Here is a 21,740-nt window from a genome sequence, read left to right as displayed (position 1 = left end):
TAAGAATTATTGACAAACACTTAAAAACACTTAAAAATCTCTCTTTCTTAGCGCAACAATCGAATATAATTTAAATGTTTCATGCGACGTCTTATGACAAGAAACACTGTAAAAGAAAAGAGACGGTTAAATTCCATTTAACATACATTTTCGGATTCAGCGAATTGGATCTAGCAGAAGCAGAAGCGATAACTGCTAGATATGTTTTACAAGATAACGAGATACGCGGTTAGAACGAATATTACTGGAGTAATTTATACCCTGAGGAAAGTAGAAGCGAGTTTCTGTCACCTATCTCTTCCCCCTTTAGTCCCTCCCTCCGATGATTCATATCTTTTCTCATCTTTATGTGCATATTGTGCTTCGTTGCATCTTTACGAGAGTGCTCAACTACTACTTCGACGTTACGCATCCCGCGATTGCATAATGCACCGTGTACCGTTATTTCCCATAAACGCAGCTGGTAGCCGGCCAATCTCTTATAATAAATCACTTTCCTTAACAACACGATTAGCTTCGGCCGGACGAAGGAAAAATGGATATCTTAAAGAAGACAGAAAGAAAGTAAATTTTACGCGCTTATTCGACGAAGAAATCTCATTTCATGATTAGAAGTTTGGTTATTCGACGCTAGCTTTTTGACGGGCCCTCGTTAAGAGTCGTTAATCATCAGTTATAACAAGCTGCTAACGATTTGGAGGAACGCGCGCGGGGCGTACGAATTAATTTCGAATTAGTAAGAATTAATCTTGGGAATCGAGACGGTAATAAATTAAACATTAGAATGGGTTATCTCACCGGGGGCGAGATAAGCTATTAAGCGGTCCACGAGGATACGGATCATTTGTAATTCTACGCACTAGTTCGTCACGAGGATTCTCCTCCTCGGATCTGTGTCATGTAAAAGGAGACACGAGATGCGAGAGATAAAGTAGTAACCGCGTTAATCGTTGGCGATAACGCGTTACATTACCGGGATGACAAGGATTAATATCGGCACTCGGAGAGTCGGAGAAATGAAACTTAACAAAATCCGAGCCAATATGTCACAGCCTTATTATGGAGAATAGGCGTGTCGTATCTTTCGTGAAACGTCGACAGGTAACTACCACGAATTCCCCCCCCCCCCGCCCCCTCCTCCCCATTGTCCCTTGCCCGAGGAAAGCCCCCGCATAGGGGGCTTTCTTCTCTCGTGAAATTAACATCTCCATTAATATAACGAGCCGTGAAATTATGCGCGACTTACCGTCCTTGCGAAACTTATGGCACGCGATAGGACTGTGATTTAACGGTCAGGCCAAATGAATTTTGGCCGGCGTTGCTTAATTGCGGCCGTAAAAAGTCGGATTTAAGGGCGCGGGATTTAAGGGCTCGTATGTAACTGTCGCGAACGACTAACAAATCGCCGTAACTGAACCATGCGGGGGATTAAGTTCGAGGTATTATCGAGTAATTTAAACGCGCCGCTCGCAGAAACATGAGACGTAGCGCACTAAACATCTCGCTTCGCGATGACACGCGCGCAACGACCATTTATTGTTTTATTTTAATATGTTTCCTCCCTTGTTTCACCCAAGGCGAGGGAATTCTCCAAAGGTGCGGGCGGAATACTTGGCGATTCGGCGACCGAATATCATTTTACCTGACAAAATTCCGAATAGTCTCTTTCGTACATGACGTTCGAGCTAAGAGAAATCAAGAAAAAAGATAGATGGATTAATATGTATACAATAATGTCAAATGTCACACATGCGAGGTTATTTCTAAGAAAGAAGATTCCGCGCAAAAGAAGGTATAAATAATGATATGAGAGAAATCTTCTCATGTCGAGATAAATAATTAAATAAATAAATAATGGAGTGATTCATAACTCAACCACTAGAGGCAAGAGATATCGTAGTGGTGCACTCTAATGGTGATATAGCATTCCAAAACTTACTCGTGCCAGATGGTGAAAGTACTGCGGCAACCTTTAGCCACTTTGCCCGTCAGCGTTTCTTCCGTTTACGTACTTGAGAGGAGACCTGGGAACGGTCACGGAGAAATGTGATTGACTCTTCTGGTCCCTGTGACTCAAGGATCGTAGCGGAATTACTTCAGGGTAATCTTTCTACTCTCTGTAATTCTCCCCTGTAATTCTCAGTAAAGATATTCTTTTCGTTGTTGTCTCATGAATTATTCCGTTTAAGACGCATTTACATTTTAATACAGACGAAACCCAAAATCATCTTTCGAGATTAAAAACATTATCTCGGGGCAACGACAATCGAATCTATTTATGTCTCTTGTGTTACGGAATTTTCGTATGCATATTATTATTATTATTTTCACGTTCGTCTCGCAGATTAAAATAACGGAAATGATTTTCTCGAGATTAAAATATGGTGATAAAACTGCTTTGGGAGAATTTCATCATCTCTCTCGGTGGTACAAAAGGTGGTACTGCGGCTAGCGAGAGATTTACTCGAAACGAGTTTGACTGCGAAAGCACTGCCGCTGGAACAATGCCATGATCTGTTCTTTAGGAGGTACCGTTAAGTCACTAAGAGAGCCTCGTTCGTATCTTGTTCGACTCGGTGTGAGGCGAAAAGTGAGAAACTACACGAGCATCGCGAATCTGAATGTGTGAAGATAGATCGATATCGTAGTATTTAGCTGATAAGCGCCTCTCAACGCAGGCCTTTGTAGCTAATTTGACAATACTGAATGAAGAAGAACAAAGCCAATGGCATCATAAATCATCTACGCGTGATCTCAAGGTTCTGTGATTAGCTTAAATTTTCAAACCTTAAAGTAAACTCTGAGAATTATACGTAATTAAGGAAGATTTTAATTAATTAGTTTCCTGTTACTAATTAGCCATATTAAATTTCACAATCAGATATAAAATGGATAAGCTTAAAAGACTAATTCACGTTTTTTTCTTTTTTCACAATAAATCAAACCTTATCTCCGCATCATAAAACGACATATATAAACGACATATATTAATACCAAACCGATGAATAATCGATCGATAATAAAAATTCTATGAAGAAGCTTTTTTTCTATTAATCACGAATCAAAGCCTCAAGAGGGTCTACGTTTTTACAATTCTTTTCGTTTTTTTTTTTTTTGCTCGAAGCCACCGAGAGAGCTGACAGTATGTATATTTATAACGCTAAGCGCATTGCCGGTCAGGAGATTAATTCAACGCGGGGCCTTTTACAAGGATGCAATTTACGTGGGTTAAGTAAGTGGGTAAGTGAGAGCACAGAGAACGGAGCGGCCGATCGACCGGCCGGCTGGGGATGATTAGGGCGGCGGGCGCCACGCAAAGCGCGCGCGCTGCGTCGCCGGCCGACTGCATTCTGCGACGGCCACTGCGAAGTCCGAGTACACACATGCCATCGGGACTTACGTCGTCGGATGCAAATAATACATAAGTGCACGCGTACGGGTGGGAGCGGGTGCCCACGGGGGTCGAGCTAATGACCGAAAGAGTATGAGGCCGCGTCCTCGAGTCGTTTCCACGACGTGAGAAAAGAGATCGTGCGCGGCACGCCGCGTTCCTCGCGAGCTTACGTCTCTCCGCGTATCGCTTCAACTTTACGGCCCACCTGCATAGAAAGAATACTTCTCAAGTATCTAAAAATTTGGCTATATATAATACACACACACACACACACACACACACACACACACACGCGCGCGCGCGCGCGCGCGCGCGCGTCAATTAGTCTTAATTCGAGACAAATATTCTCATATATAAGCAAGAATATAATTTACATACCAAAAATAATATATATAAGCAAGAGACTGAATTAATATATTAATGCAAGTATTACTTTTGTTCAATTTTGTTCAAAATTTTCTATATAAGATATAATATTTTTCTATATTTTTCTATATAAAGATTATATATTTTGCTTGTATATGCTATGTATATATGAGAATATCTATACTTGCAATATAAATTTGATCAAATCAAGATTAAAATTTTTCTAAGAAGATTATAGCATTCTTGCTTACAGATGAGAATATATAATCTTAATTTAATTAATTTTTTCTATACGGATCTGAAAATAATTTTGTCGGTCCACAAAACAGAATATTTAAATTATTTGCATAGAATATCAAAAATTTTTGCGGTATTATTATATTTATACGTCCTAATAATAATTCTGATAGTCGAACAAAATTTTTAGATTTGTATCTGAAAATCCAAATTTTTAGATACTTCAGCAAAATCGTTCTTTCCGTGTTTGCTGTTATCATCTAACGCGCGAAATATACGAGGAAATTCTTTTTTATCCATGGATTTTGAGACCAACTCGGAGTCGGTCGATTTTTCTTAAACAAAAATAATCAATAATAATAAACAGTAATAATTTGTCGCATCTTTAGCGAGTCTCCACAATTAAATCTTGAATTCCTGCAAGAGAAAGTTCGATTAAAGCTAGATTAAGTTATCTTCTATCATCGAGAATTTATCATCGCGATAGCTTTCCAGTTTTAACGTTAAATGACCTCATGATCATCAATATCATCACATTTCGATCAAAGATTTAAAGGCAAGAATGTCATAAGATTTACTAAAATATATTCGTGTTGCTACTTATATTTGATTCCGGTTGTGCAGGAAATTTGCGAGAATCGAACTCTGGATGCCGTTCTAAGTATTAAAGTTGATTACAATCGTAATAGTTTATTTAAACACTTCCGTTGGAAAAATGCAATTGAGATAGCTACATTACGTTGCTCTTTCCGTTTCGAATCTTATTAGCGCTAGCATAGTCGGCGCCCGACTAATTATCCGCATTGGCAGATAGTTTCGCCGCATTTCGCACCGACGCGGCGCATTAATTTCCGTCCGCGTGGTTGTTTATGTCGAGTCTCCGCCTTCTGCTTTCGTGTCGCTGACCGCGTGAATGCCGAAGCGCGAGTCGAGCGTTGCCGCTTTTAATTAATAGTCATAAGCCGCGTTGATAGGAGAACGTCGGTATCAAGGATTCCGCTCACGCATTCTGCCCCGGAATGATTTGACACTGATTTCCTCACTTAAGCTTATCGAGTTTGCGTCACGAGTTGTTTTATAGTTATTTCGCAACCGAGAATAAAAAGTCCGAGAATAAATTCCATTTGGATGTTTAAAGCGAGATTATATCATACGAAGTAAGATTGTGCCTTCTTTCATAATTATCTTAAAATGGATACTGCAATAACAATTTTGATAATTGAAATACCCCTTTTTATTTTATTTCTTTTTTAGTTTATATCTCACCAGAATACTATCTGAAAAAATCAGTCTACTATCTGAAAAAAATCAGGAAAATCCGGAATTTTCAAGGAATTTGTTTGTGCCTTGAAAAATCAGAGAATTCTTAGACAATTTAGTTGGAAATTAGGGAATTATTTTGAAGTTATCATAATATCTTGTCTTTGTGTTATAATCGGGAATTTACTGATTGAATCGTTAATGGTGATAGTGAACCATTTATTCAAAATATATGATTTTAAGATTAATATAATATCCAATATTGAAGACGAATGAACGATGTAGCGTTAGATGCAATTTTGTTGCAATGAAGATATTTATTTTAATAGTTTTATAAAAATTGAATTATATTTCGATTATACATTATATAATTTTTTGTAATTTTTGAAAATAAAGTTTGAAAATTTCATGCAGTATGAAATATTTATTTTTTATAGAATCCTTATAATTTCTTTCAAAATTTTTTCAAATTTGATTATTGAAACTCGAGTGATTCTTTTTAGAGTGAGTTTTATTTTACAAACTTTTATGAATGAAAAATATTAAGGACTTTGCACAATAAATATATATTTATTTATAAGATGTATTTAAAAATACTTTTCATTTTTACCTAAAATTTTTTAAAACAATTACCTTGAAAATTAAGAAATTCTCAGAGAATTTCTTCGACAGATATTCTTAGACATTCTGTTGAGAATTTAAGCGATATATCGTTTCCGTGTATCGCCATTTGTCTATAGATATGTATGTACATTGCGAGGTTTTTTGCAGCACACGAGTCGATGACCGTGTCGCGATATGTTGCTCATTGCCGGGTAGTCGACCGAACGGTTTTGTAATTGGCAGGTATGGCAATGTGATACTGTGACGCGATGCCACACGATACACTCAGATTCAGATGCACCCCTCACGAATGTACTCCCCGCATTCCAGTGGCTCGCATCATCCTTCTTCGAGCTCTTCAACAGCTGGACCAGGTCTTGGGTCCGGACCCGATGTGGTCCAATATCGCTCCGTATCTTGTCACGGCGCGCAAAATGCGCAATGAAATAAATCTTACGATAAAGATTTATCTGGAAATCTTGCTCAACATTCAAACTTGCTTTGCTACTTTCTTATCGACCAATTGATTTTATTTTAATTCTAAGAAACATTTTCTCTTCCCTGTACGTGTATTATGTTTTAATGCTACAGTTATGTTATATTGCAAAAAAGTCAAGGAAAGAAAAATTAATTCTTGGACAAATATTGAAGCTTCTCCGGAACAGAAAAACGAAATATGATGGTCCACTCGAACCGTGAATCTCGAAAATGCTGTGTAACGTTAATAATCTGCGAGTAACGATACGAAAGAAGTACCGGGCCGGTATGAGGTATCGGTGCCGCGTATTCCGCAGCTGTCGCGTTATTTAATATGTCGGCGAGCGTGTCAAGCAGTGCTTCTTCACATCCTCCCTTTTCCCCCTTCTCCCTTTTTCTTCCTTTTGCCAATGCCATTTGTTGTTCATTCATGTACATGCACTCGCACGCGACGTCAGAATAAATTTCGACCATTTTGGTAGATTTTGTTTCGCAAAAACAGTGGAATTTTAATTTTTCTTTTTTTTTTTGAAATCTAAGTAATCTTTTTTGAAATCTAGTTGTTATAATTAATTTTATTTTTATCTTTATAATTAATAAAAATTAAAACATTAATTCTTTAATATGAGAAAATTGATAAAATATGATGGGTGACAATATATCGATGTAAAATTATTATAATATTATTACGGTTCATAAATGATTTATGACTGTGCCTTCCTATTGGGATGCTATTGCGGCCTAATTATTTGCGACTTATTATTATAATATATTTATTGTATATATGATTATTATATATTGGTGATCGGTATTAGTATCATCTATTTCCCGTCAATCTCGCCTGCCGTCGCGTCGTTCACGTCGACCATCTCCGAGCGTAATGAACGTAATTCATGTAATAGAATGTAATAGGTGAACGTATAGTGGTCTCATCACCATTGCTGTGATCTTGAATGATTCTTTGTACGGTACCCAAGGATATGATCGACAGGAATATCGATCGACGATCACTACGGCCACCGTTCATTAGAACGTGCTTCCGACACGTATTTATAAATCGATACTGTAGAATATTCTCTAAGAAATTGGTGGATGTTAGAACGAATGCATAGGAATAGATGAATGGATAGATGCAGAATCTATTATCTTAATATTAGTCTTTTTTTATGACAAAGTATATTTTATGCAAAATATACTTCGCCGGCAATGAAATTTCCAAACTGATCTTTTCAAAACTTTTTTTGTCTTCGAGATCTGTTTATATTGAACGAAAAGATGTTAATTAGCAAATGAAAACGGAAAGAAGTTTTATTAGCAAGAATTTGAATCTGAAAATAATTTTGTTGGACCATCAAAATTATGTAAAATATAAAATGTTTAAATATAATAATACTGCGAGAAATTTTTTATCTGCCAGCAATCAATTTGAACGTTGTGCACGATAATTTTAAAGGCCTAACGAAATTATTTTCAAATCTATATATATAGCTGAATTTTTAAATTTGCCAGCAAAACTGTTCTTTCTGTGAATTATTGATCGCTCATATTGGCTTACGTAAGATTTCTCTGTAATGTACGCATTGTGAAATATTTACGTTTATACGATATTGGGCGTGTATATAAGATTATGCAATGTAATCACGGACTGTGATAAAAGAAAGACTGCACATTCAGCTTTCACTATTACCCGGCATCACCGATAACCGCATTGAAGCGTAAATATTACAGTCGCGTTAACTAGTACGGCCGAGCCATTTTCTTTGATATCTTACACTGTACTCGGACATTCTCTTATCGCGGAAGGCTGTATCCGAGGATCCTCCGCGCTGTAAAAATTCGAAACGGCGCCAATTACCGCCTCGCACGTAAATCTTCTTCCCGTGGACCGAATGCAGCCTTGCGCTTGCGTGACTGAAATCCGAAAGAATTTTTATACCCTATAATTGTGGGAAGGAAGATCCGTGGCGCGGGCGGCTCTCTTTCGCATCGATTTCGCGCCGGAGATCGTCTGATGGCCGTCTTTAACTCTTTGCGAATCGCGCCGGCCAATTTCGTAGATTGCCGAGCGATCTGTTCGAAACTTTATTAACGTTTTCAAGACCTTTCCATTGTTGGAGCCCACGGACGGGCATACAGTTTCGATCAACTTTGAGTCGACCATCGATTCCATCGGAAGTTGATGGAATTGAATAATTACTTGAGAAATATATTAATTTAAATTTTTTTAATTATATTATTTGGAACTTTGAAAAACGAAAACGTCGTAAAGATAAATGATATATCTCGTCATCTTTGTGTCTTTTAGTTTCTAAGCAAGAATATCATTAGATTGATCATCGGCATATATATATGTTGAACACACCTCGCATATATCATTTATAAAGGTGGTTACGTGACGTTTCACCCTTTTTTTTTATTCTGCTACTGACAAGTACTCACTCGAAGCAATTCTCGAGAAGACCTTCGGAAGGTTGCGATCTTGTTGCTCGCTTTCGCTTTGCGTATCACGTGTGCGTGCATGCATGAAAAATATTCTTCTCTATTGCCAAGAGTTGTAATAATTTATGCCAGGCGACACTATAGATATACAATATACGTTCATTGGAAATTCCTTCACGTTCCCTGTCTTCCGGTTGGAGCCCTGGCGCCATTATCATATCTTAGAAAATTCTCTTTGTCATATATATCAAGTTAACTAATATTTATTGCGTATTAAAATACGTGCAGAAACTAATTTAAAAAATCAGAAATATTAGAAATATTTAAATTGCATATATTTTAATTGCAATAGTAATTGCAGAAATATCCAGAAATATTTTAAATATATTTCAAACCTTTCGAAAAATGTATAACCAATTTATCAATATTTATCAAAAAAATTATAATTGATAAAATTAAATTATCATTATCAGTTGTGATTATATATCTTAAACTTTCTGATTAGTGTTTTACTAAATGCACATATTTACTATATGCACGTATTTTCTACATCTTTTTGATTTTAATTTTTACAAATTTGTAAAAAGATTCTTCATCTTCTTTTTTTCAAATTGAACATTCGTGTATTTAGTGCAATTTAGTGTAATGAGTGCAATTTTTATTTCACGACTCGATAATTCAATGATGTCGCACCAATGCGTCACGGCGGTTTGCCATCAATCTACCGGCATCGTTACATCGAGATGTTTGCCTTCTTTTTATACCGGGACAATTTCGTGGACGATCGCATAACGCATATCCGCCTACATCGTAATGTAATTGTATTGTAGCCGAAGAAATCTTAGCAGCTTAAGGCGGAAGAAAAGTCAGTCCTAAAAGGCGGTCTGTCTCGGGCGAAGTATCGAGGCCCCTTAACGGGACCTTACCATTGGCCATCCGCCATAAATTACACATTATATCGCGTAAGAACCAACCCACGTGCCGGTAGATCGTAGAGTGCTCGCGAGATGCATTTTTCTTGGCCGTTCGCATGATTTACGGCTGACTGTAACCCTCCGAAAGTCGGAAGTCGGATATCGTTGCATCTCTCGCTGTTTATATCTCCGCAGGCTTTAATGGATTACAATTCAAGAGTTCATTCATAAATGGATAAGTAAAAGCTTATTATTTAGCTCACTTTACTTTTTCTTATTTTTTTCTATGCTTTGTTGTAGAATCTAAAAATTTGGTTAGATACAGATCTAAAAAAAAATAATAATAATAATTTGGATTATCTAAATTATTATGTAAAACGTTTAAGTATGACGATACTGTAAAATTTTTTAATTTGAATGTCCTAAAATTATTTTTCAGTTCAATATCCAGCAAAACTATTCTATATATCCGCGTATATTATTGTTTATTATAAATTTCTTTCTTATTTAATATAAGAAAGAGATGATTGAGCTAAATATAAATTTAATACACGCTATTATATTATTTACTTATTAAAAAAAACTTATAAAAAAATTATCCATCATTTTTATTATTATATTAAATTTATTATAATTTATTAAATTTATTATGATTAAAGAGTATTTGCTTCAATTTGATATTAGTTTTCTTTCTCATAATTATAATTTAAATAATATGGAAATAAAGATGACGAGAGAAATAAAATACGTGTATCTTAACAAAGGTAGGAATTAATTATCGATAATGTCCTCGCTTTCTTCCTCTTTTTCACTTAGTATCGTTTCATTATACAGGCAAGTCATCTCTCCTCAAGGGATGATCGTGCCGACCGATGATTTTACACCGACTAATCGAGCATATTTGAGTGATGTAGTGCTCGTTTTAGAGTGTACACAGCGGTGAAGCCGCTTAAAAAGTCATCCCGCCCGTGTGTTCGAAGATAAATTTCTCATCTCGCAATAATAATAATACGGAACAAGTGGCGCTGACCCGGCATAACGGTGCCACATCGGTGGAACATGATTTGCCGGTACATCAGAATCGATGTCGTAAATTTTTCGGTGCACGTTTCGCGTTTCCGACTTCGTCGGAAAATAATTTATGTACGTTTTCGAGCACGACCCGTATTCGTGGGTGGGTACTCCGTCGGGGGCCATCAGAGTTGATACAATTGAAACATCCGCATGCCGGGATCACCCATGCGCGAAACAATACATTCAGAAACGGAGCGGATTCTGGGCTAATCTGAGAAAACGGGGGGGATAAGAGCACGGATATCTGTGCTAAGCTTCTTGCCGAATCGCTTCTAATAAAACGGATTAGCCACTGGAGAGCAGTGCGTGCTCTCAAACAGCACTGCGGCACCGTCTTGTAAAACGGAACATTTTCGAGTGGACGAAAATGCCTTTCGCGATAATCAAGCGATAATGAAGCGATAAATAATTGTTCTCTGTAGCACGCTAGAAAGTTTTCCTGATCCGTAATTTCGTAATTCAAATTAATTGAGTTTGATTAAAATTATATAGAAGGCTTTTTATGAGGATTTTATATTTGTTGTGGTTATTAGATCATAGAATTTCACTGTTTAATAAAGCTAGTTCTAAACTATCTATTTATCTATTAGTCTAAGTCTATATGATGAATATATTCTTAAAAAAAAATTTGTACTTTTTTTGTAACTAGAATCTATTAACTTTGCAATGTATGAACATTGGCGTAATCAGTAATTTATGTAACATTTAATATAAAAGTAATAGAAGTGAGATAGATAGAATTAATAGATAAACATATTACTAAATTTCAGTCCTGCCTCTCGGATCGAAGTTCTTCATCTTCGAGAAAAGGCGCTGTTCTCTTTTTATCATCATCATCATCATCATATTCAGTCCAGATCGGCTGTATCACGTTCCTATCGGTAATCATGCTTTTATTGGTGTTAGCTGATGCCTGTGAATCTGTAATAAAAGCAATAAACGTTTTATGAGTAGAAGAGTTGAAGCAATTATTCATATCGGAGTACAAACCTTGTCTGGAATGTTTTCTCGATATGTAGCTGCGCACTTTTCTAAACCAACCCTCATTGAGCCTTTCGCGAAATTTTGGCGTGGTAAAAGTATACAACAGCGGATTGACCGCACTATTCAACGGTAGAATAAAAATCACTACCCAAGCGTGTAAATCGGCTATAAATATTTTTATGTATTAATATTATTTAAATTCAATAGTGCTGCTAAAGAGCAACATTGAATTTTATTTATAAATATATATCTTTTTGTAAATTTTATATATATTAAATATATAAAATTATATATTTTATATATATATATATATATATATATATATATTAAATATATATTAAATTTTGACTATTTAATTTTTGATTAATTTTTTTGCGAAATGAAACAAAAAAATAAATATTATATTTATGTTTTTTAAACAAAAATATAGAAGATGTTAAATTTTATGATCTGCATATATACTTATAAGTAAAGATTGTTAAAGGAGATAATGTTGGAGTGGAAACGAGTCGGTGGGAACGCGAAAATTCGCATCAACGTTTCTGCTTACGTGGGACGGGATATTTCATCATGGCGAGGATTTTCAACGCTATAATCGGTGCCCAACATGCCGCGTCTGTCAACACGATTAGGAAGAACCTGAGGGCGAACTCGGAATCGCCGACCGACAATGGCGTGGCACGGCGCGTTCTCCAGATGCTGGCGAACATGGCAACGTAAACGTAACCAATAATCACCAATCTGCAAATGAATGCAATGATAGCCTTGAAAGGCTGTTTTCTTCCAATGCAATATCATGAATATCGCGAAATGAGAGTCAATCAAGCTTGTGGCATACGTTGATTAAATTTCTTGACGAACACTGTATCATTAACATAATTGAACTAACTAGAAAATTCAAATACTAATTAGATAACAATTAGATATATTGTTGCGTTATGTAAAACTAACGTTTTAAAAACTAACCGCACGGATTCAATTTTTTGAAAGGATAAAAAATTTTGTTGTGGAATGTTAAAAAACGAAATGATAGTCGATAAATTATAAGCTTAAAAGCAATCTTAAAAAGACAACTGGTTTTATAGCGTCAAATTAGATTCAATTACAAATTTCTTGTAGTAATATGCAGTTTACCCGACGAGATTAAGTCCCAGAAAGATAAATGCCGAGTATTCCCAGCCTATTAGATACGGATCGTCTATATGCAGAGGAAAGCACATTCCATTGACACCGTAGAATCTTGTGCTGCTTCTCCAGTGGATAACTTTCAGATCCAGAGAAAAAAATCAATTTATATCAAGATTATAGGAAAATTTTAAATTATTTTCTTTCGAAAATATTTTTAGATTTAGTAAAATACGACGTAAATGATTCAAATATTATCGAAATTTAAATATTATTAAATATCATAATATTTAAAATATCAAAATAAAATATTTCTACTGTGCAAGATATTAAAATTAAATGCAATATATAAAGTTAAATGAAGAAAGTATTCTTTTTTTAAACAAACTTGGCACAAGAGCGAGGATGAGTCCGATAATCCAGATGACGATCATCGATGAGGATGCAGCTTGAGATGTCATGGCGCGATGACACTTCAAAGGTGCTGCGATCAAAATAAATCGCTCCACGGACATGAATGACAGGATGAGCACGGAAACCTTGCCGAACAATTTAGAATCATTTATTTTAATTTCGTTCAATTTTTCAAAAATATTTTCTAATGTTAATTTATATCTATTATAACTGTATATCTATTATTACTGTAATATGCATATTGCTATTCAATTTTAGTAAACTCGTTTCAAGAAATATACGCACTGTGACTTCTTTAATTAATAAATTTCCGATGTTTCGCGGTTATTACACAAGTTAAACACATTAAACGCACTACATGGCAAATGCAGCACGAGCAGCATCGCTAACATATGTCGACTTTGTCATGACGCCCAGATTTCGCTGAATAGTAGCGTGTGCGGTCATTATAAATAGTACCGTTAAATAGCAATTGTACGTTGCGAATTGAAAATTGTGGGATTCAGCGAAGTGTTAATGTGCATACCTCGGATGATGTCATCGCCAGCGCTCCTAAGATCGTGCAGGGCCATGAGGACATCCACGTACTTGCTTCCTCTTTGTAGTTATCACGGAACCTTGCGTCTTCTATGGCGATTATGAAGAGGTATATTCCCATCAATATGTCGGACACTATAAAAGGATTACGTGACTTTATCACCCTGTGATTTATAGTGAGCCTAACATTAATATGCTCGATCGATCATCGCATTGCGCTTTGTTGTGAACCGCGAACGATGATAATTCGCGTGCATTTCGTGTACATAGATCGTTTGAATAGGGATTATTTACGCCGTCGTTATTTCACGTCTATGTCTAATAATTTTACAATATGCGATTCAGCAGCGAATGAACTTGAAATTAATTAAGCTTTCCGATTTTTTTAGAAAAATTTTATATATAGATTTGAAACGTATTCATTGATGTAGTAAAAGAGTGATCAAAAAAGTGATGGATAGAGTGATCGATAAAGCGAACGATTAAAATCGCTTGTATTTTTATATGATTACTATTTTCTATGTTTATAATGTTATAATATTTGAAAATTATTTTAACTTGTTCAACTTTTGTAAATGTCTAATTTTTTTGAAGAGTACTAAAGAGAAGTTCTTTTTTAAAAAAATTTGGAAATCTTTTATTAAAGATAAATTTACGTAATTACCTGCGAGATTTCTGATCATGATACTCAAAACACGATTCTCATCTTTGGCAGTAAATCTTCCCCACAAAACGAGGGTATTACTGAGACAAGTAACGCAAGATATGCTCCAAACAGCAGCCCTTAATAGAGGTTTGTCCAATAAATGAGACATCGATGACACACCTTCGAAAAGACAAAGAGACAGAGAGAGAGAGAGAGAGAGAGAGAGAGAGAGAGAGAGAGAGAGAGAGAGAGAGAGAGAGAGAGAGAGAGAGAGAGAGAGAGAGAGAGAAAGGGGTTAAATTATGTGGGAGCTAGATGGGAAAAACTAGATAGGGGCAATATGGGAAAAACTATGTGGGGGCTAGATGGAAAAAATTATGTGGAGGCTAGAAGAGAAAAACTAGATGGGGACAATGTGGGAAAAACTATGTGGGGGCTAGATGAGAAAAACTATGTGGGAGCAATATGGGAAGAACTATGTGGGGGCTAGATGGGAAAAACTATGTAGGAACTAGATGGGAAAAACTATGTAGGAATTAGATGGGAAAAACTATGTGGGCGTTAGATGGGAAAAACTAGATGGGGCAATATGGGAAAAATTATGTGGGGGCTTATCTTCGTTAACATACATACATCTTGTTCTGTTTGATTCAATATTGGATTAATCAGCTGTTACTGCAATTTATCTAATCGCGATTTATGTCTTACCATCGCTAATTGGTCTGCATTTCTGCACCTTTGGTGCGTAAGTCATGCAGTAATGAAATTTCTTGAAATATCTGAAAAATTTATAATTTTATGTATTAATGATTTTAATTAAATTTGTATCATCAAATTACAGGAAATTTAAAATAAGAAATAATTAATGAATGTAAAGATTATAAATTGTATATTTTCAATTTTATTTTCTATTTTTTAAGTTTAAAATGCTAAAGGAAATATAATTTATTGGATTATATAAGGATTAAATACAGATAGATGTGTAATATAGGTAAATATTCAAAATTAAATATAAATGTTTTATGAAATTAATGTCATATATAAATAAAATTATCTACTTGTTAACAATTTCAATTTTAATTTAGTTTGCTGTCTTTTTTGAAAAAATATAAAAATACTAAGTACACTAGAAAATAAAATTATTCCACACATTATAAGGAGAACGTACACGAAATCTAGTCTTGGAAATACATCAAACATGTTTTTATCCATATTGTCCATATTTATGTCCTCGACACTTCTGAAATTCAACATTCCATAATATAAAACTTAGTTATACATTTATTCACTATATTAACTGGTAAGTTTATAAAATAGAAAAGATAACGTTATAAAATTAATATAAAAAAAATTTACGCTGCTATTAGATTTCATTATTATCATCAAGCAGAAAAGAAAATTACTCATGTTTTACATAAAGTTACGATGCGACTTACAGTGAGCGAAGATTTCTTAATGGATTAAAGAGCGTCATTGGTAACTCGGCAACAGGATTGTAACTGATTAATCTGGAAGGATAAGATTATATCATGCGCGTTGCTAGAGTAATAAGTCTTATTTTCAAGTAGATTTCGATTTACACATGTAGTTTTAAAATGCAATTAAAACCGGTTGCGCCCGTAAGTACGTGACGTTTTCGTAGTTCACTTTCGCGAGCAGATCTTTAAGCATTAAGCATTAAGTATCAGCGAGCGGACTTGAAGCACGTAATTTAAATATTTAAGATTGATTATCACGGATTGGTATCACGACACGAATATTTATACTTACAATTTCGATAGATTATTCACGGGTCGGAACACGTTTGACGGTATCGTGACTATCCTATTGTACGCCAAGTTCCTGAAATAAGGCTGTATTTTAATGTTGTGTGATTGTCTATATCTGATCTATAATCAATCTATTATCCGCGGTAAAGTTTGTCATTAATAACATTCGAGATAAAAAGCAGTTTCCAACTTCTAACTGTCTAATCTGCCTCGTCGACTGCTGACGGTAACAAATCTTTAATACTTAAACCTCGTAGACACGAGTTATAATTCTATAAAGGAGTGACAATGAAAACTCAAACGCTGCGTTTCCCGATCTGACAATCTATGATTACAATAATCGAACGTTGGTACCGTTAACTTGAAACTGAGTCACATTAACATTTACGCACTTACAGCTCGACAAGTTGTTGCAAATTTCGAAAGGCGTTCTCGCCGATGCTGCTTACGCTATTGTCCTCCATACTCCTGAATCATCGTTACGCCGTTAGCTCGCATGAATCTTATTAACAATGACAGCAATCGCTTCCGTAATCTACTTACGTACGTACAGTGATTTCAAAGCGGGGCATCCGGCGAATAGATCTTCCGTTATCGACTCGAAGTGGTTTCCGTCCAATATTCTGAAACGCAACTTCAGAAAATCAAACGTTCTACATTATCCATTTTCATTAAAAGCTTACATTTCCGTCAACGTCGGCAGTCGTGGTAACTTCAAAGCGGAAGTCGTCAACATGTTCTTACTCAGATTTCTATTTATAGATAGAAAAAAAAAACAGATTTACATACGTTCACTTTCAATCAGTATTGGTAATTACGGACGATGCAATGCTGCTTCAAGAAACTAATTGTTTATAGCGATTCTTGTAAGTAAAAGAATGTATTGCTTTTCGAAAGAAGCAATATTGATGGATTTAAATAATACAATCAATAATAATTTTGTTTGTAATTTACTTTGCAATTTAAATAAATTTTATAATCGCAAATATAATTTAATTTATAATAAATGATATGATCCGATTGCTTAGGATTTGCATATTAATCGTTTCCCAATCAAGCTATCTCGAAATTACTACAGATATCAAGAAAGCAATTTCCAAACGGATTTACGTTTTCACAACGATGCTCCAGATTGATATACTGATAACATACAATAAAAAACAAGTGTAGATAATACAGATTAGATTACTTGGAAATTAGGTTGATTTCAAACTTCAAATTATGACTCATATCTTCGAAATTTAAAAATAAGCATTATAACTAAACCAAATTTCAAATAACAATGTTAAATAATTTTGTGTAACAAGTTAAGAAAAAAGTATGTTAAATACAATGAATAGGAGGCAAATATTTATTTTATGATAAACGAAAGTTAACAGATTGAGATCGTCCATAATTCTTCGTAATCTAATATAATAATAGAATAATTAAAATAATTCTATACTGAAATAGTTTACATCAAGTATGCAGTAGTGCTATTTTCCAGATCAGAAAAATCCGCCGTCACAATTTTATTTTGATCCAGTAGCAGAGTTTCTAATTTATCCAGTCCCGTTAGATGCCCTGGTAGAACTTCGCTGATGCTATTATTTGTGAGAATTCTGCACGCATAAGCGAGCTTTGTTTTATAGAAATATTTTTTTTTTTAATATAAATGATGTAGTCTGCAGCATTTGTACTTACAACCAAAACAACTTAGATTGATGGAGGAAGGTTCCTTTTTCTAGTTCAATTATATTATTATTATCAAGATATCTGAAATTATAAAAAATTATAAAATTTTACAGAATTTCATTAAAGATTTTTATTTTGTGTATCTCGAAGCAGAAACATTACAACAAGAAAGACTTACAACAAGCGTATTTCCGGATATCTTGATAATGCATCGCGAGATAAATGTGTGAGCAAGTTGTCGGTTAGGAAACTGCAGAAATTGTACATCTACGTTATTAATAGTGTCTTGAGAACACACATTTAATTGATTTCAATCCTTAGCTCTACTGAAGAAATCAATTCAAGATCATTCTGAATCGCTGATATTAATTATCAAAATTATCGCTGATGTTAATTATAATTATTATAATAAAAATTATTAATCATTTATATATAAAATATAAAAATAACATATATAAAAATATAAAAATAATTATATAATTACAAAAATGACATTTTTCTACGAGACGTACATCGCTGTGACGTTCGATGACAAATTCTTAGGCACATCGGTATAATTTGCACAAGTCACACGACACGCGTTGTAGATGCATTTAACTGAAACATCAAATATATCTGCGACAAAAGATATAAAATTTTGTAAACATTGCAAATTTTATGTATTTATCGTATTTATCATATTTTATGATATTACCGCAATTCTTCGAGTTTCCCCAGTCCCTTTCTTTCATGAACCAATCCCAATTACCGTGCATGTCAACTGTATAATAAATTTATCAATTAGGGAAGCGAAATTATTTTTGAAAATCTAAAAATCAGGATAATCTTTCTCCTTCAAGTGTAATTACGATGAATAAAAATTAGTAAAATTACATAGCCAGGTATAAATTATTTAGCCACATGTGTGTATTGTTGAAGTTTATCGAATAACGAATGATCAATTCTTTGAGAGACTCGGCTGTATTATTGAAAATTGAACGAATTTTGCAGCTGGCTAAAGAATTGTAAGCAAATTCGCGTAAAAATTGAATGGATTTGTAGCAGAAACTGTAGTAAATATTAAAAGTAAACGTAAGATTTAAAACACACACAGCAATTTTCCGTGGATTCATCGTCACTATGTGGACAATCCGGTATGCCATTACACCAGCTACGTTGCGGCATGCACGTAGTGCTGTTGAAGCACAAAAAAGTACCAACAGGACATTCGTCTAAAATTATTAATATATCGAAAATATATTAAGGTTCATCGATATAATTTTTGTTATATTTTGTTATTAAATTCTAATTTCTTCTTATAAAATTATGAGAATTATTATTTCTCGAAGCTATCACCGCACGTAACATGGTTTGTCACGAATGCAGACAATGACTATTTTACTATTATTATGACTTCATTTTGTGGAAACAATTTAATAATTTAACATTGTCAAGCTACAATTTGAAGGACGCATATTTATCTTGTAACAATGCACGTGTACGTGCTGAGGAATAGGAAACTGTTAAGTAGCCTGCACATTCGACGATGTTCACACTTACAATCTGTCATAGCTACAGAAAAAGAAAGATATTGTTGCAAATGATACTTGAAGATTTAATATGCTTTAATTTTATAGCTGTAAAACTCTTTTTTTCAATTTTTACTTTATATAAATGAGATTCAAATATGAGAACATTTTTCGAATAAAAAATAATTTTTTTGTAATAATAATTTTCAAAAAAAACATATATATAGATATATATATATATATATATATATATATATATATGACTTAGAGAATTGTATTATTATAATTGTAAAATGTTTCTTTTTCTCCTTTAAAAATTATTGATTTTTATTAAAATGTTCCACAAAAATGAATAATAAAATTACAATTTTATAAGATTCTTTAGAGAAACAAAAATTAATAATGAGATAAAATAAATTAAAATATTTCACATATAATAATCGAATTAATAATATAATTACCTTGATTGTAATAATACATAAGTCCAGAAAGCAAGCAGAGCGTCGTAATTAGTGATACGCCGACAAAAACGATATGCTTATATCTCATGATGTTTCCTTATTATCTTTTTAAATCTGAATTATATCTAACTTCTTAAATACAATTATAATCTTAAAAAAAATTGTTTTAGGCGCGAGAAAATGTCTTTTATATTTTTTATATTACTATGTTAAAGAATTTTTCTTTTTATATCTGCCATGTAACTAACTAGCACTCAGGACACCAACTGTATGACACTGCTTGCATCCGTTTGGTCGTGATATAAGTTGCAATCGTATTGCACACGCGCTCTTCGTCGACATTGGAAAAGCTTTCCTTCCTAGTATTTCTTCCAATCTTTTTACCAATCTTCTTCCTCGCCCATAAGCATAGTAATGTGTAAATAACACTTAGCACAGAGTGCTTTAATTTAATTTCTTGCTTTAATTTAATTGCTTGTTCTATGTTTATTATGAATATAACATCTTGGTATCAATATATAATAATAATAATAAAATAAAAAAGTATATTTATGTATTATTACCGAAAAATAAAAAAAAAAGATTTTTGATGAAAGATATTTATTTTATTATACAAATATCTAAACTTATTTTAATGTACTTTTAAAAGATAAATTTAAAAGGTAAATAAACTGTAATGTACATATCTATAATTAATATTAGATATAATTATATCAGTCTAAAGATGCGAATGAACTTTCAGAAGCAGAATCCTGTTTACTGGAAAGCTCAATACTCTGTCACTAAGGTTCAATCGAAAGTGAAATATATCGCAATGTTATCTGTGGCTAAAGCACCCCGCACTGTGCTTAAAATAAGACATAATGCAGCTCATCAGACATGCAGATTTACTTACACCTGCATCGTTCAAGATTATTCACACGTTGAATTCACACGAGCGATTCGCACCGTTGGCGAAATTTCGCACATCTCACGCGAGAACCACCGTGAAAACGTGCAATTAGTATTAATAAAAAAAGCGATATTGATTTCGAACTCGTCGGAGCGCTCAAAGTTTCCTCTTGTGCGGAAAGTTCGACCATTTCTTTATTCTAAGACAATTGTTCTCGCGCATCGAGACTCTTCAATTCCTCATTATTATCGCTTCTTCGAAGCTTTTGTACACTTTGAAATTATCCAGGCGACAAAAGCTGTAATTAGGAACGTACGTAGAAGTTTTCCTTTGGATTTCTTATTCTTTTCTACGAAACCGAAAGAGGGAGAAAAATTTTACTTCGCGAGTCGATCATTTCATTTCGTGATTTCCGATCAATTAGCATTTATCAAGCCATATTTTCCTGAAGAATCATGCGAATGGAATTATTTTATGGCAAACAAGTATTGCTCTTAGTATCTATGGCCAAAAAGTTACAATTTTCGATTTTTCTTCTACATCACTTATATTTACAAGTTGTACATTGTTAATGACTATAAATGCATTGAAATATATATATATATATATATATATATATATATATATATATAATATCGACATGTTAATAAGATACACCACTTTTGCCTTTCCGAGCATATTAATTATATTGAAAAACGTAATGTTTCGAAAAGAAATCAAGTATTGTCATTGTTGATAGTCATGAGAAAAAATATGAAGGACTTTATCGTAATTCCATCGAGAAATGCAAAATGATGCAATATAATGTACAATATAATTTCAACATTATTTATTACGTCATTCCTAACAGTGTTGTTTCATCTAAAATCAATTGTCAGCTATATTTTATCCAGTAAATATCTTATATAAATATTTAGGATTTTTTAAATAATAATTTAGCAATTTTGATTTAAAGTTTAGTAATTA

General features: G+C 33.9%; 1 protein-coding gene across 7 annotated transcripts in view; it reads right to left on the bottom strand.

Annotated features, from left to right (window-relative positions):
• The window catches only part of Lgr3 (Leucine-rich repeat-containing G protein-coupled receptor 3), a 34,060-nt gene extending 13,610 nt beyond the window's left edge, over positions 1-20,450 (bottom strand). For 2 of the 7 annotated variants that reach the window (XR_016138650.1, XM_025217931.2), the window contains exons 1-21: positions 19,883-20,448; positions 19,005-19,124; positions 18,608-18,673; positions 18,426-18,528; positions 18,092-18,163; positions 17,923-17,994; positions 17,697-17,840; positions 16,923-16,991; positions 16,791-16,862; positions 16,636-16,707; positions 16,241-16,312; positions 15,907-15,978; positions 15,639-15,710; positions 15,179-15,249; positions 14,489-14,650; positions 13,814-13,959; positions 13,262-13,412; positions 12,883-13,012; positions 12,299-12,489; positions 11,755-11,913; positions 11,525-11,685 (exon numbers count right to left, since the gene is read on the bottom strand). Coding sequence is in view for 6 of the 7 variants with exons in the window: in XM_025217931.2 (XP_025073716.2) it covers positions 11,531-11,685; positions 11,755-11,913; positions 12,299-12,489; positions 12,883-13,012; positions 13,262-13,412; positions 13,814-13,959; positions 14,489-14,650; positions 15,179-15,249; positions 15,639-15,710; positions 15,907-15,978; positions 16,241-16,312; positions 16,636-16,707; positions 16,791-16,862; positions 16,923-16,991; positions 17,697-17,840; positions 17,923-17,994; positions 18,092-18,163; positions 18,426-18,528; positions 18,608-18,673; positions 19,005-19,124; positions 19,883-19,970 (2,259 nt within the window). In the remaining variant the exon portion in view is untranslated. Of the gene's footprint in view, positions 1-11,524; positions 11,686-11,754; positions 11,914-12,298; positions 12,490-12,882; positions 13,013-13,261; positions 13,413-13,813; positions 13,960-14,488; positions 14,651-15,178; positions 15,250-15,638; positions 15,711-15,906; positions 15,979-16,240; positions 16,313-16,635; positions 16,708-16,790; positions 16,863-16,922; positions 16,992-17,696; positions 17,841-17,922; positions 17,995-18,091; positions 18,240-18,425; positions 18,529-18,607; positions 18,674-19,002; positions 19,125-19,882 lie in introns of those variants that run through there. The other 5 variants (XM_089074066.1, XM_089074067.1, XM_089074068.1 and 2 more) reach the window with 4 other exon arrangements.
• Positions 20,451-21,740: the final 1,290 nt, after the last annotated feature.

The sequence above is a fragment of the Pogonomyrmex barbatus genome, unplaced genomic scaffold (genome assembly GCF_055798465.1).
Source record: "Pogonomyrmex barbatus isolate J1 unplaced genomic scaffold, ASM5579846v1 scaffold16, whole genome shotgun sequence".
NCBI lineage: Eukaryota > Metazoa > Arthropoda > Insecta > Hymenoptera > Formicidae > Pogonomyrmex > Pogonomyrmex barbatus.
Note: the sequence above shows the minus strand (reverse complement) of the source record. Positions and strands in the feature narration are given on the sequence as shown.